This window comes from Lagenorhynchus albirostris, chromosome 1, assembly GCF_949774975.1.
Source record: "Lagenorhynchus albirostris chromosome 1, mLagAlb1.1, whole genome shotgun sequence".
Lineage (NCBI taxonomy): Eukaryota > Metazoa > Chordata > Mammalia > Artiodactyla > Delphinidae > Lagenorhynchus > Lagenorhynchus albirostris.
In genome coordinates this window covers 122440825-122454195 of record NC_083095.1, presented here as the reverse complement: position 1 = coordinate 122454195, position 13371 = coordinate 122440825, and the positions used below count along the sequence as shown (strand labels likewise).

The window sequence follows — 13371 nt, the reverse complement described above, 5'->3', positions numbered from 1 at the left end:
CAGATACAACTTTTCATGGTTGTCCCCCTGCCCACTCCTCTGCTCTGCTGCCCATCTATTAGATGAGCTCACTTCCCTTTCCAGAGGTCGTTTCCTTTAAAAGCCAGGACTTGAGGATTCCTACCCAGTAGATAAAAAGCAACCGAGGGTGACTTGGACTCTCTCTTGTTGAGTTCCTACTGACTGTAGGCAGCTTCAGATGCTCCTCTCCTGGTTAATGTAAGGCCCTAATACGTAAGGAGGACAAGGGAGTGGGGGGGTCAATGCCAGGAGGAGACCATTTTTAGTAAAAGGAAACATGCTCCCTATTCTCAGGGGCTTGGGAAGTTTTAATGGTTCTCACAGTTTTTCAGTTTCCATGACAAAACTTCATTCTCCCACATAAACAGTGTGGTACTCCTACCCTCTGAGTTCTCAACCTTGGCTGCACTTTGGAGTCTCCTGGGGCATGTTAGAAAATACAAATGCCTGAATCCTGGCTCCAGAGATTCTGGTTTAAGTTATCACGGATGTGGCCTGAGCATCAGGAGTTTTTAAAGTTCCGGTGATTCAAATATGTCACTGAGGTTGGGAACCACTGTACTGGGTCTGATGGCAATGTTTGTGGTCTGATCCAAACATTGTCTGGGCTTGAAAGATGGCTGCGCCCGTTCCCATCCCCACCTCACTCCCAATTCACCGTTGCGGCTATTACTTTGAAGGCCAAAAGTTGAGCTCTGGATTTCATACTATACTTTGAGTACCAGGATTGAATTGGGCTTTAGTCTTATAATATGCCCTATACAGAATTATCTTTGAACCCATTTATCTCATTTCATTTTGGTAAATGTGTACACTAATTGTGTATGTAAGTGTGGTGTTTGTGTTCTGTGTATAAGATAGGGGACCAGTCACACACACAGATTTCAATCTGGTGTGTTCTGTTCTGGTATAATCTAAATTCTAGATGTAAAGAGAATTTAAAGTCTCCCCATTCAGCAAAGACCGCTGTGCCACGTGTGAGCCTTCTGAAAGACGTGGAAACCAGAGGGGAGCAGCCGTATTTGACCAGTTGTCATCCAAAAGCTCATGGCTTAGGACATTTTGTGTGGCATTTCCCCCAGTGGTTTCATGAGCTACCAATCCATCTTGTCCAGGGAACCGTCAGGGCACAGCCGTGTGTTTTTCTTCTTGGCCCTTCTATGTATTGGTTGGGGGCGGGGGAGCCATGTGTCCATCTGCTTGATCACTTTCATGGGAAGAAGTCACAGCTAAGAGAAGCACAGGGCATCCCACACAGCTCCTCATTGCACACAGCTGTGATGCCATTTGTCCATGCAGCCTGCTTGTGGGAAAAAGGGGGCTGTTGCCTACATTAAGATTGAGCTAGAGTACTGGGGAAACAGTGTGGAAACCTTCACTTCCCAGCTTTTGATTTTGGGTTCCTCAGCCAGCTTGTTTCGTGTAAAGGAGGAGAGAAATAACAGGGTCCCGTTTTTTGTTCTGTAAACAAAATAAACGTCTAACTTACCCTTTTCTCTAGATATAGGACACATGTACTTGTTTAAGGGTGATTGGAAGGGTAGTGAGGCAAGGCAAAGCTTTTTGGCTGACTTTTTTTATGGTAAGAACACAGGAATTTTTGGTTATCCACTGACTTTAGCTACAACTTAGCAAGTGTGGACCTCATTTTCTCTGAGAATTAACAAGAATGGGATTTAGGGCTTTTTCTGGCAGTTATACCTTAATCCGAGCAGTGACCCTCCTCGACAGTCACCTCCTAATAAGATAAAGTGTCTCTTAAGCTTGTTTTCCCCTCTAGAGAAAGAGCTAACTGCTGGCTGCTTTGGTCAGGCATGTTGGTCTTATAGAAAGGCTAGGGACTTCTCTTTCCCTCAGAATATTTGGGAGGTTAGCTTAACAAATTGCACGGTAAGACTTCATGTGGGAACCAAAATGGTTTGGCCTTGGTTCCTGATTGAATTCTTACGGGCAGGATCATATGCTCTTTCTCCTGCTACCTTCCTGGAAGTTGCCCAGGAAAGCCCACTCTTGGGGCTCCCACCAACTCTTTCTGTTTTGCCTTAGCCCTCACTGAGATCCAGCTCCCACCTCAATGCTTCTATCAGGCACCTGCCCCCTCCACTTTAGTGTGGGGACCAAGTGGCCTGGGCCTACTCACCCTGCCTTGACAGAGGAAGAAACTAAACACAGACACATACTGCATGTTTGCATGGCTCACAGGGAGTCGCTTCCATCTCACCTCTGTGGACTAATATCTCTCTTTCTCTCTCTTCCTTTCTGTGTTTTTCTCTTTACACACTCTGTAGCTGCCTGAAAATGCTCAACCTGTGGTGAGTCCCTCTCTCCAGTCCACATGCTAGGGGAGCGGACCAGGCTAGGTTGGGATTGGCAAAGCCAAACAAAATGCCTTAGGAACACTCAATGGCTCCCGTATGCCACCTTGTGCCATACCCACCCAGACTGGGGAACTAGATCCACAAGGTGGGGATGGGCAGACCTGTACCCAGCAATTAATCTGTTCCTTTTTTCTTTCCAAACCCACCACATTGCAGCCTCCTCCTGTCAGAACAATATCCTACAGTATCCAAAATTGTCTCTTCATTTTTAGCTGAATGAATTTTTTCTCAAATTAATATGGCTAGATATTATCAGACAGAGAGGGACAGAGGTAGTAAGAAGGCCAGATTACTGTACCAGTTGTATAATCAGAATCTAATTATTCCTCACAACTCCAAGGACAGTTGTTGCCAGATAATGTCACATTCTGTGGCTTGGTCTCTAACCTTAAAATTAGCAGCTTTGGAAAAATCTGTGACTTTTCTTTTTGGTTCAGCTGGTTCTTCCATCTGTAGAATATGAGTATCTCCAAATAAGAGAGCTGCTTCTTGGGGGAGAGATGGACATTTTGCTGTTGTTGTTGTTGTTTTGAGTTTTTTGTTTGTTTTTCATTTATTGTCTTTTTTTTTTCCTTTTCTTTTCTTTTCTTTTCTCTTTATACGAGCATATAGCGGGCCAAGGGCCGACTTGGCTAGTGAGACATTGGAGTCTCTCTCCCACTCCTGGAGAAGGTCCCTTGGATGCACTTTTGGGGCAGCATGCGGGTCTTGAAGGGGAAGCCCTGGCGGCTCCACGTTGGGTGGGGCATGTTCTCACTGTAAGGCAGTGCCCTCCCTGCCTTGCTTCCTGGGCATCGCCTGTGAGCTCCAGGTGCTCGTGAGCTGATTGGTCTGCTGTGGTCTGGAGCCAGAACCTCCTACACTGCACGTGTGGGATGATATTCCGTGTGGTGATAACAGTCTGCTGGCCTCTGTGACTACCTTGTTTCTATTGGTCTTCAGTAGCTGAGTTGGGCACCGGTTTCTGTACCCTAACTCTCTAAGCCAAGTTGTCTACAGGGTTTCCCAAGGGACAGAGATGTATTGAAGATAGCAATTGGGTTTTATGGAGATAGAATTTATAGTATTACAGTATCAAGGAGTACATTTGGCCTATTTATTTAGCAAACATGTGTCTGTGTAATCTGACATCATCGTGGTCTGTTTTTTCCTGTGAGATGTCAGTCACATGATCCTGACTGCAAATACAGGGCCTACTTTGTGCTCGTCCACTCTGTGCTTGGAACTCTAGGGGGTCTCAAGGCCTTCCCCAAAGAGCTGAGATGCAATCTACCTGGAGAGATAAGACATGCATGCTTGAAAGGACACTTTTATGGTATTGTCCCTTGAGAGGTCAGTGTTGACAGAGATGGTTAAGGAAGACTTGATGGATACTGTGGGGCTTAAACAAGGCATTAGAGCAAGGGAAGAATGTATAAGTACAGCAGAGAAACACAGTAAAGGAATAGCTGAAGGGAGAGCCAATCAAAGAATCAGCTGGAAGGAAACCTAAGACACAAGAAGAGTTCATCACTTGCCTTCAGTCTCTTCTGAGAGTAAGACATCTGTATGGAGTCAGTCAGTGGGCTTGGTCTGGGGTCTGACCAAGTTTCACAGGTCCTATTGCCGGTAGTCACCACAGAAACCAAAGAGTTGATTGTGGAGCCCGTTTCCTCGTGGGTAGAATTATTAAAAGCTTCTGCTACTGCTGAAGTTTTAACTACAGTAACTAGCAAAAATTAAGGCTCTAAACCACACCTCACACTCTCCTCCAGTCAGGTGAATTCAGCTTTGCACATCAGGTTATGATATGCTTATAAGTAGATATTAATTCTTATGACTTGCCTTGGAGGAGGTAAAAGAGAAATTGTATCATTTGCAACGGACCAAAACACTATTTCAAACTTTTTAATGATTGTTCTTAACTTAAAAACACAAAATCATCATCTTAGCATCCTCCAAAAAGCATAAGAATAAAAACTGACTTAAATGTTAGTGATCCCTCTGAAAATCATGGTTAACAGGGAACAGGTAGCTAGCTCTATTGAAGTACTGGTACTCCCATGAGATTTAATTCACCTTATTTAATAATTTCTGGACATTCAGCTTGAAAGAATGTCTGTTTTCTAAAGCATGTGTACAAAAAATGACCTTTTTTAAAAATCCTTCCCCAGGGATTCCCTTAAGGACTGAAAACAATCAAAAGTGTTGGTCATTTTTACTTAAAAGAATTTATTCAGCCTCTAAATACAAAGGACACTTTGTTTAGTGACTATATTGACACCCATTTAATAGTACATCACGTATGTCATTATACTCTTAGAAAATCTTTTTTAAGACTCTCTTAAGAAGCTCCTATTTCCAACATCTCTATGTTTAATTCATTCAGTTATGGTTAAAGCCCATCATTTTGTCTGTGTAAACATCTATTTCTGCATTCTAAGAAGATGCTTTCTCCAAATTTTTGATAACTAGTCCATGGGGTGTGGGAATACAAAAGGGTCTAACTAAAAAAGGGGGGAATCTTAGCTACAGTGGAGGACTTAGGGTTATGCGGAAGTAAGCAACAGCTCTTTATTTCTGTATGAATATTTCTGACATTAAACCCAGAAGGATTAGGCAAAAGACCCAGAGATAGTTTCTGAGAAAAGCTTTCGTTTCAAGGATCCAGCAAGTCTGAGTGACACTTCCAGTTTACTCCCCTCCATCACATGGCATCTTTGACTCATCCACCACTTTCTGCCCCTCACATTCTCATTTCCCATGTGTCAGCTTCCTGGAAAGGACATATCTTTTGCACCAGCCATGCCACAGCCCTCATCACCCCCTTCTGGAATAGTCGCTGCCTGAGCAAGAGGGGCTTCCTGTTCCAAAGACAGCAGTACAGAGCAGGTACCCGAGCTAAAGGCTGTGGCAGAGCTGTGGCTGTTGAAGGCATCAGGCCTCAGCCCCACCCTAAGCAGGGTCAGTCCTTGAACCCAGCCTGGCACAGCAGCAGCCTCGGGAAGCTTAAGTTGAGGAGGACCCTGCAACCCGATGCTTCCTGGTGATCAACTGTGGCGTTGATCCTCTCCAGATGAAGAGGAGGCTATGCTGATTTCAGTTAAAAGATCCTGGCTCACACAATTAGGGTCAGGGCTTCTCCTGCCTACGCCAGGTAGCTAGCTGGCTGGGGGAGGGGAGGAGATTAGAGAGAATCCTTAATCCTTTCATTGGTAGCATGTGAGAGCCTCCTAGAGTTCCAAACATCATGCTTTTCTTGGCATTTGTTTGCCTTAGTTTAGCCTCCATACTCACTGACCTCCGAAGTTGCATTAAATAATTTTGCCCTCTGTATGAAGGGGCAAACAGTGCAGGCTCTTCTCATGCAGCCCTGAGGACCCCAGCCTTGGTTCAGTATAAAGGAGGATGAGACTTTCAAGTTGGGGTGTTAGACTGAGAAATAAGCCTTCTTCATCCTTCTTCCAAAAATGCCTGCTTCCGCCCTGCTGCCTAGCCTGCAGCACTTTGACGATTAGGTTTGGAATAAAGCAGCCCTCTCCTTTGGCTTTCCTGGCAGACACTGCCCACTGCCTCCAGTATGTGCACTGTAGATGGCGGGCGACCCTGTGGGTGGGTGCCGGGGGGAGTTCCACCCCTGCAATAAGCAGAGGCAGGCAGAAATCTGTTGGCAGCTGCGGGCCTCCCGCACTGACTTGTGGTCTTCCTTGTGCTCCAGGTGCTGCTGCTTCTTTAAGAGGAAAAGGAAGAAGACTGCTCAGCGCCACAAGTGACCCGTGCCTCCCAGGAGTCCTCAGGCCCTGGGGACTCTGACTCGATTGCACCCGCAGCTCCTGCCATTTCTCATTGGAAGGGACTCCTCTGTGGGGGAGGGTGGAGATCCAAACCAAAAAGAAGAAAAACAGATGCCCCCAGAAGGAGCTAGTGCAGGCAGCCAGGGCCCAGTGGGTCAGTGGCCGCCCCTACCTGCCTGAGGCTCTGAGCAGGTCCCAGAGCCACTGGTCCTCCACTGCTTACCCTTGGGGCTGCCTGGTTGACTCTCCTTCCTATTGTTTACAGTGAAGGTGTCATTCACAAAAACTCAAGGACTACTATTCTCTCCCCTCCCCTTAGTTTACTTGCTCCTGGTTCTTGCCCCACCCTCAACCCTCTCCAGCATAAAAGCTAATGAGCTGAAGGCTTTGTCTGCTGAAGGAGCTTGAGAGGCTGGGGGTGCGGCCAAGAAGGTAGGAGGGAGATGCAGGCCAAGGCTGGAGAAGAACCTTCTCCGCCCACCAGGTGTGTCTGGCAGTATGACTCCCTCTTCCTCTGTGCCTGTGCAGCCTCCATCCCGAGCTGGCCACGGGGTGCAGGTTACTCCCTCCTTCCCTCTTGTGAAGTTACACTGTAGGACACAAGCTGTGAGAAATCTGCAGTCTACTGTCCCTGTGTGTTGGCGTTCTTAGCTTTCTTGACAAGCGAACTCTGTTCTCCAGACAGTAGTAGAACATTGCAAATTGTTCTGAGCAAAGGACAAAAAAAACCTGACTTTATTGCACTTTTAGTTTGTTTTTTTTTTTAAACAAAAAACATGGCAGATGCATATTGTGTCTGGTTATATTGGGAGTTTTACTTTTTTTTTCTGTTTCGAGGGGGATGGGGCCAGCCAAGCCATTCAGAGAGAACATGGGTCCAGAGGACATTCTCAATGGAAAGAGTTGGGTCTGCAGCACCCAGAAGAGAAGAAGCCAAACTCTGTGTCATTCTGAGTGAACTCTCAGGTTGGCAAGGAAACATACTTGAATTTTCATTCGTCTTCTCAGCTGCTGAAGAATGTCCCTACCAGAGCCTCTTGACCTCATCAGCCTGCAGTTTGGACAACCTAGCTCTCCAGCACATGGGATGAGCCAGCCAAGCCAGACTGTGACAGGAGACAGTTCATCCCAGAGAAGGAGATGCTTAACAACAAAAATCTGAAATATCTGTTTCCTCCACTGCCAGGGACTTCCAACTAGATAGCCATGTGACTTCCTTAGTGACTTGGGGGACAAAATTAGTGATGAAACAGCCACCACTGTATTGCCACTAGTGGACAAGAAGGAGGAAAGTGATCCTGCCTTCCAACTGCCAGAGGAACCTCAGGATTTGGCTCATCATAGGGCCAGGAAATAAACTTGGTCTGTACTGTTTGCCCCAATAGCTGAGTTACAGCATTTGGGCTGGCCTGCCTTATCAGAAACCAAGTACCTGCAAATCTTCTTCCAGCAGGTCCATAGCTGCAGGCTTAGGCCTCAGTGTATGGGGCTATAGTGAACAGGGGGGTAAGACTGGTTAGTGCTGGAAAATTCCTGGGGAAAGGAGACTGAAATGAAAGGTGTGAAATTATCCTCTCACTTGGACTTAGACTCCTTCTAGATGAGATGGCCACGCATCTAGAGCCTGTTCTCCCCGGTACACTCTCCACGTCCAGACATGCTGCCATGAAGGGTCTTGGTTCCTCATTCACTGCTTGAAAAGTCGCCAACGTATGGAGTTAATAGAACTTCTCGTGCTTGATTTTCATTGGAGATGAGCGACTTATCCAAACAGTGACTTCGCATTCCAGATGTGATCGAGGAGAAAGGATTAATTACATCAGAGAACGAGGTCTTGTATCTGGGGGTAGAGAGAGCTAACCATGGAGGGCAGTGGCTGGTGACTTAGTCTGGGGGGTTTGGGAACACGGAAATCATTGCCTCTGGCTTGAGATGTAGGGCTGTCTTTTGGACTGGAGGATGCAGACATACTTTCTGGTAGTTGGTATTTTCTGACGAGTCCCTTGATGTGTCTTACATGGAGCAGAGAGAGCAGCGGTAGCGTGGATCAGAGTTACTGGGCTTCACCTGTGTTCCACTGGTCCTTGGCTAGGAAATTTCACTTCACTGGCTTCAAATTTGCCTAGCTTATATAAAGATTGTAATCATTCATTTCTTTAAAAGAAAATTTCCTATTAACAGAATGGCTGGGAGATGCAGGGTCACACCGCTTCCCCACAAGAATTTTGAATATTGGGGTTTGCTTCCTTGACATTAGCTAAGGCACTGTCACTGAAACTTACATAGTTTCTCAGTTGGCATTTGGGTAACTCTTCTCAATTTGGGTAACTCTAATTTCCCGTATAGAATCTTTAACCTCCACATCCCTGTGTAGAAAAAGCCTTGCTTCTCATGGGAGGGCAAGAGGAAATGGTGGCAAAGTCCAGAGCATCCCTGGCACCCCTTACTCCACTAAGTGCCTCCCCACTTCCAGAAAAAAGCAAAGGCAGTTACCAGCTTGGCTGCAGGGCAAGCCCTCTTGCAGCTGGGTTTGTGACTTTTTCAGGGTCTTAACTTTGTTTTAAAGGCTCGCTATTGCGGGATTTAACGTGAGCAGTTGTGGGGTTCTTCCTAATGCCCTCTTCTCACTCTCTGCCCCCGCTCAGATCTCTTACTAGATATTTGATTTTTCATAACAAAGGTGAAGAGCCCAAGTCCTTCTGGCATGCACAGTAATGGTGACCTTCCCAGGGCCATTGGTACTCCAGGGTGGTTCCAGACCCCCGAGTCTACTGTGATCTTCCTTTAAAAAAGAAAAAAAAAATTTTTTTTTTTTTCTTTTTGAGAAGGGTACCTAAGGAGTAATTTGGCCATCAGTTTCATCCCCATCAGGCCTCCCTCCTCAGCCCCGTTGCTGTTGTCGAGTAGCTGTATTCCTCAGCCAGGGCCTCGGGGTTGGGCACTCCCTCCACCTACCGCCCACCCAAATCCACTTGCTCTGTAGTCTTTGAGCTGCCTTCACTCCATAACCATGATACCTAGGGATCTTTTTCTTCAGGATTGATGCAGTTGCTGGGTTAGCATTAAGCACTAACAACATTAGGGGTTCTCCCAAGCCCTGCAGTCCTTCAGGCATTGCATCCTGAGCAGATTGAAGCAAGCAGGCCAGGAATCCACCAAGACGTAAGGGATCCTTCCCTTGTGACTAGAGCATGGCTGTGTCTGTGCAGTAAGGGTTGATTACTTGCTGTGCAGCCCTTGGCGTTTCCCAGTGATCTCACTCCAGACTGCTCCGCAAGGGTGTGCAGAGCATGCCAGCAGCAGCATGCGTTCATGTCTGCCTTAATTAACATACTCCTGCCATTTTGGCTTTGTCTAGGAGGAAGCGGTCTAAGAAGGTACAAAGTCAGGTGATGAGGTTGGCCTCCAATTAAAGCCCCATTTTATTTTGGGATATAGGGCGACGGAAGACAGCAGGATCCTGAGTTTTCCAGTAGAAGTGTTGATTGCCTCTTCATTCGCAGTGAACTCCAAGTTCGTAGAGACAGCCCCTGCCATTAGCCAGAAGAGGTGTCCATCGCCTCTAAAGTACCTTCCAACCTGGTTCACTGGAAATGTACCTTGGGAGTACATATTCAGTGTTGGTTCTCAGTGTTAGTAACCACTTCTGTTGTCAGAAATGAGTGAGGGTAAGGTTATGTCAGAGTGGTTACTAAAGATCATAGCCTTAACTTTTTTTTATGCAAAAGAGACAGCTTGCTCCCCCTCCAGTGAGCAGCATGGCCTGCATTTTTCAAAAATAAGTACTTCCACGGCAGCCTAGAAAGGATCTCCTCTAAGGAACTTGATCTTTCTTCTGATGCATCTCTCCCAAGTCTGCATGCCTCGTGTGTCGCAGTCACCTCTTCCATTTTCATATTTAATCTAGTTTTCATTCCCAGTGAGTTGCCCTGACAACACTGTCTCCAGCGTCAGAGCCATGTTAGGGCTAGAATTTCTCAGATCGGGAGCTTGCACTGTCATACAGCCAACACTGCCTTTGTCAGGCCACTGCCACCAATCCACCATTGCCCCAAGGTGGGCAGGTGAGTTCCAGAAACCCTTAGGGAGCCAGGATAACTTGGCACCCCATCTGGATTGGCCTGAGCAGCAGGTACTTGTCTCTGGGGTTCTTGCTTTTGCCAACTTCAGGGCTCCAGGAAGGCCCCTCTAGAGGTTGATGGCCAGAGTCTTCCCCATGATGGGTTGGTAGGAATCAAAATGGGATGCCTGTGGTTTGGTTTTCTTGGGTGTTTGTTTTTGATGGGGGAGGGGAGTGATTTTGTTTCTGAATAAGAAAAAGAGGAAACCATGGCTCTTCTGAGGGTTTAGGCAGTGTTTTAGCCACAAATAAGGAATCTTGGAAGTCTTTGATCAATTAAGCAGTCTTAAAAATGTTTTTCCTAATTCCTTTTGCAGGTGACTGAGTGCAAAAGAATAGTTTCTCCATTGTATTCAGAATAGTAAGTAGGTTCCCTGGATATAGACAGTAATAGTTGACATATTTCCTCAAAAAGCGACCAGGAAGTCCACTCCAGAGTTTGTTTGTAGCTCAGCTTGTATTACAAAGGAAAAAGTGAATGTGTACTCCATATATTTCTAGTTCGATTACCAAACTCAGTGTTATAAAGAAACCTCAGTTCTGTGGACAGAATTTATTTTGTTACTTTTCCTTTTTTACTTCTCACAATCATCTTTCCAGTGCCATCACCACCTTCAAAGCAGAGGGTTATCCATGCTAAGAAATGGGGATGCAGTGCAGTCGTCCCAGTAACACACACAAGAGGACAGCTATCCTGATTGCCCCTTCCCCGCAAAGCCCCTCTTTCAGAGCAGGTGAGACATTTTCAGTGTTCCTCTTTTTGAGCTCCAGACCAAATCCCAGGCCAGCCCTTACACCGAAAGCTTTTTTAAGAGGCTTATCAATCTGTTAGGAATCTCTCAGGAAGATGAGCCATTTCTTTGGCGGGGGGTTACGGGGGACTGTATCTACAGATGGGTGTGTGTGGTTGCATTTGTATGCGTGTGTGTCTGTGTCTGTGTGTGCACGTGCGTGCCAGCACTCATCTGTATGCATTTCACTTCCATAAAGACTCACAGCCCACCTGAAGGAAAAAACCTCACAGCCCAGGTTGCTGGGACCATGTGTTCCTGAGTATTCTCAGAAATAAACAAGAAACAAATGAGTTTCTCAAATTGGTGTGGCAGCAAGCTGGCTCTGGGAATGAGCCCCATTTATCAAGGAGAAGAGTAAACAGCAGAAAAAAAGATGAAACCAAAAATATTATAAGCCCCCCCAATGGAAAATAATGTTCATTCATCAATTCCCATTGGATGTATTACATGCTCTAATTTATTATATTATTATTTTGTCTGTTTCTTTAATCTTTGCCCATTGTACTTTTTAAAAGATGTTGGGATGTTGACTGCAATTTTTTAAGACTAGATAATGTATAAATCAGCTGTGGAAATCAGTTTTAATTGATGCGTGGATGTGTCTGATTATTGTTAAATGCCTTTTTTTTTAACCTTTTATTTTAGATACATAATTTTGTTTCATAAACCCTGGCACTGGTCTGCAAAGCTCAGCTGTGAAAATGAAACTTGTCGTATTTTTAAACATGAATGTCAATTTCAAGTGTATTTGAAACGGTTCCTCCAGGAGAGAGATTTGTACACCATTAAGTAGAAACTCCTCTGCAGAGGAAGAAGCCTTCTTTGGAGTAAATGGAAATGGGTCTTGATATTATCTCAGAGTAGCCCATTTCCTAGGGCACCATGGAAAACACAAATGTGATCTTTAAGTATACCTCTTCTCCAATCTGGGGAGGAAAGGTCTCAGTTTGCACCCTTTTTGTATGTACAATAAAATGTCTTACCTTTCTTGGCTAATTTTGCTTGTTTGGTTGGTTGGTTTCTCTGCTTTTAAGCTCTCCTGGTTCATTTGTAACGGAGAATCCGTCTAGGACTCTTAGTGACAAGGCTCCAGGAATGAAAATAATGCCTGATACTTTGGCATTCTTGCGTCATTCTTTTGGGTTGAACATTGACCTCTCCTGTGGGACCCTCAGAATGGGAGAAAATATTTGCAAATGAAGCGACTGACAAAGGATTAACCTCCAAAATTTATAAGCAGCTCACTTTACAAATATTTCTGGGGCTTCCCTGGTGGCGCAGTGGTTAAGAATCTGCCTGCCAGGGCAGGGGACAGGGGTTCGAGCACTGGTCTGGGAAGATCTCACATGCCGCGGAGCAGCTGAGCCTGTGCGCCACAACTACTGAGCCTGCACTCTAGAGCCTGCAAGCCACAACTACTGAAGCCCGTGCATCTAGAGCCCGTGCTCCGCAACAAGAAAAGCCACCACAACAAGAAGTCCCCGCTCTGCAACAAAGAGTAGCCCCTGCTCGCCGCAATTAGAGAAAGCCTGCGTGCAGCAACAAAGACCCAACACAGCCAAAAATAAAATTAATAAAATAAAAAACAATAAATATTTCTGGTAGAATTTGGACATTCATCACACATACTAATTCCTGTATCCCTGTGGTTCTTAGGTGCTAGAACACCAGGAAGTTAGGATCTGCTCTGGAACAACTATGAAATGGCAGCTTTGTAATTCTGCTCTACTGATGAAGAACATCTATACAGACAGAAGGTATGACTATGATGTGCACAAATGGCACAAAACAACTGGCAGTCTGGCCATCATTGGTTCCAATTCTTTCTGTTACTACTCAATTGCTACTTAACGATTTCTTCTTTCACTAGTAAAAAACATGTTTAAGATCAGCATGAGAGGGACTTCCCTGGTGATCCAGTGGCTAAGACTCTGTGCTCCCAATGCAGGGGGCTTGGGTTCAATCCCTGGTCAGGGAACTAGATCCCACATACTGCAAACTAAGAGTTTGCATGCCACAACTGAAGATCCTGCATGCTGCAACTAATACCCGGTGCAGCCAAATATTTTTTTAAAAAATCATCATGATAGAAAAACTTCATATTGAGAACACTGTATCCGTCAAGCTTATTTTTTTTCATTAATGCTGTTTTAGCATTAATTAGTTTTAGCATTAATTAGTTCCTCATGTGGAGAAGGCTACTTTGAAAACATAGCTTGGTAAACAATTTTCTCAGTGTGGGCAGTGTGAGACCAGTGAGTGGGGAAAGAGGCTTAAGAGACCCA

General features: G+C 45.5%; 1 protein-coding gene across 9 annotated transcripts in view; it reads left to right on the top strand.

Annotated features, from left to right (window-relative positions):
• The window catches only part of CSNK1G1 (casein kinase 1 gamma 1), a 147227-nt gene extending 134373 nt beyond the window's left edge, over nucleotides 1–12854 (top strand). For 6 of the 9 annotated variants that reach the window (XM_060151627.1, XM_060151663.1, XM_060151591.1 and 3 more), the window contains 2 exons: nucleotides 6097–8003; nucleotides 10893–12082. In XM_060151627.1, coding sequence (XP_060007610.1) covers nucleotides 6097–6151 — 55 coding nt within the window. In that variant the 3' untranslated portion in view covers nucleotides 6152–8003; nucleotides 10893–12082. Of the gene's footprint in view, nucleotides 1–6096; nucleotides 8004–10892; nucleotides 12083–12742 lie in introns of those variants that run through there. The other 3 variants (XM_060151648.1, XM_060151638.1, XM_060151655.1) reach the window with 3 other exon arrangements.
• The last annotated feature ends 517 nt before the right edge of the window (nucleotides 12855–13371 follow it).